Source organism: Seriola lalandi, unplaced genomic scaffold (genome assembly GCF_002814215.2).
Source record: "Seriola lalandi dorsalis isolate HSWRI2012SDOR001 ecotype SW California unplaced genomic scaffold, Sedor1 jcf7180002054217, whole genome shotgun sequence".
In the NCBI taxonomy this organism is placed as follows: domain Eukaryota; kingdom Metazoa; phylum Chordata; class Actinopteri; order Carangiformes; family Carangidae; genus Seriola; species Seriola lalandi.
Genome location: NW_019524770.1, coordinates 90,992 through 93,037, shown reverse-complemented (window position 1 = coordinate 93,037; position 2,046 = coordinate 90,992). Strand labels below are relative to the sequence as shown.

The 2,046-nt window shown below is 43.5% G+C and overlaps 1 protein-coding gene across 1 annotated transcript in view; it reads left to right on the top strand.

Moving 5' to 3' along the window:
- The first annotated feature begins 343 nt into the window (after window positions 1-343).
- Window positions 344-2,046, top strand: part of fndc4a (fibronectin type III domain containing 4a) — a 23,493-nt gene continuing 21,790 nt past the window's right edge. The window contains exon 1 of the mRNA XM_023404094.2: window positions 344-1,286. Coding sequence (XP_023259862.1) covers window positions 1,211-1,286 — 76 coding nt within the window. The 5' untranslated portion in view covers window positions 344-1,210. The remainder of the gene's footprint in view (window positions 1,287-2,046) is intronic.

Sequence of the window (2,046 nt, the reverse complement as noted above, 5' to 3'; positions counted from 1 at the left end):
GAACACACACACACACACACACACACACACACACACACACACACACACACACACACACACACACACATTTTGATGACTTCTTCACTGTGTCAGAATAGAGACTGCAGTACGCTGCATGTGCTGGCAGATTCCCTATAGACAAGCAATCTGACGTGAAAGGGTCGTCCCACGAGGCAATGCACTCAGCTTATCAACATGATTCATCCTCCTGATAACACCGAGTGTGCCTTAGGGCGCTGCTGCAGTGTATGCTTATTACACAGTATTTATCACCGACAGTTTAGTGAATGAAGTAGGGCAACAGAAGTGTATTACAATGTTTAACAGTCATCGCTAACGATCTCTCGCTCTCAAATCCCTCTGTCATTGAGCACAACAAAATGCATTCAGTCCCTGTTGCTTCCCGCACATGCCCAACAACCTCGTAACAACACTCCTCACCCTATTGCGGTAAATATTGGCTCCTGCCTTTTTTTTTTTTCTACTGAAATATTAAAACAGTCGGAGATGCATGCTCCAGTGTGAGTGGTGGCTGCAGCCCAGGTAGGCGGTGTAGCTGCTCTCCTCTGATGACATGTGGATGATTAATCGTGCCATGCTGCGCGTGCACTTGAGCAGAAACCTGAGGGTCTCACAGGCTACCGGGACCGGGAGAGGACTGCAGGGTGACCAGTAAACACATTCAGGTCTGAGCCGGAAAGCAGCGAGCTGCGGAGCGAGACAGAGGACAGGCGGAGAAACTTAAGGCGCTGTCCATGGTGCTGAATCGCTGCCCGGCGGCGTCCCCTCAGTCTGTGGGGGGACAGACGACCCCGTGAGCGTCATCTTTTTTTTTCCACCGAACCTGGTCATACCTGGGCTCACCGACGATCCACGGTCCATGAGGATGATGGAAGTCTACCAGATGTGGTCGGACATCTCTCAGTCTGCGTGAGGACATGGATGAAGGACTTGTGGATTTAAACCTTAAATGAAGAATCCGTCTGGGCTTGACAAAATGTTTGTGAAGACACCATTTGTACCACACTTTCGCCGGTCATCTGTGTATTGAACTGACTAGCTCGGGCCCCGATTCAGCCAGTGACCGTTCAGTCATCCATCAAAGGAATTTCCAACATGATATAAAAATGAACTACAGTCATTTAATTGTCCTTCAGGCATAGGAGACCTGCGTTTTTAACTCAAGAAGAGCAACGATATCCACCGAGACATGGCTCGCCTGCTTGTTTTGGTCAACTCCGTGGTCCTGTTGCTTTTTGGCAGCGACATGTTCTTGGTAGGAGCGAGTGAGTATAAGTCAAATTCATTATTGTGCACTTTGGAGCCTTGTATAATGCGCCATTATTACAAAACGTTGATAAGTCAGTGTGTTTGTTAGTAATTCATTCATACACATGAAACAAGACCTAAAATAGTTTTTAATGCTCAGCTCTACTTATTTATAATATAACTATATTTTGATCCTAATACGCAGCTCAGCCAGTAACACCTGTTCAACCAGATTTATATCATCATTATTCAGACATTTCTTTACTTTCTTTTAATCATTTACAAAAACAAGTCACAGTGTCTATTTTGAAATATCATTTCTGTATAAAATTTGAATTTAATAAGCCTACAAATAACGTTGGCAGTTTGCCCTAGTTGTGCATTTAATAAAAAAAAAACATTTTAGCAGGTTTACACCAATAAAACCTGGCAATAATTTCCTATATAGACAGAATCTGCACCATAGCCATATTCAACCTTGTCCCATTGCGTCTGCTCACTTGGAAGCCACTTTTCTCTCAGTCTTGTTTGACTAAAGAAAGAGAAAGACCATCTAATATTTAGATCATAGAAATACTGAACAAAGCTCTACATGCAGTCATTTACTTCTCTAAATGAGTGTGTCACAGAAACACCAGTTGCAGAGCCAACATGTAAAAATGATCACCTGTGCTTGAACTGTACGGCCTCATTTACAACAGTGTGTACACACACAGTATTTTTATGTTTGAGTGCTTATAATTGCAAGCTTGGTTTCAGACTTTAGTGTTTATTCCT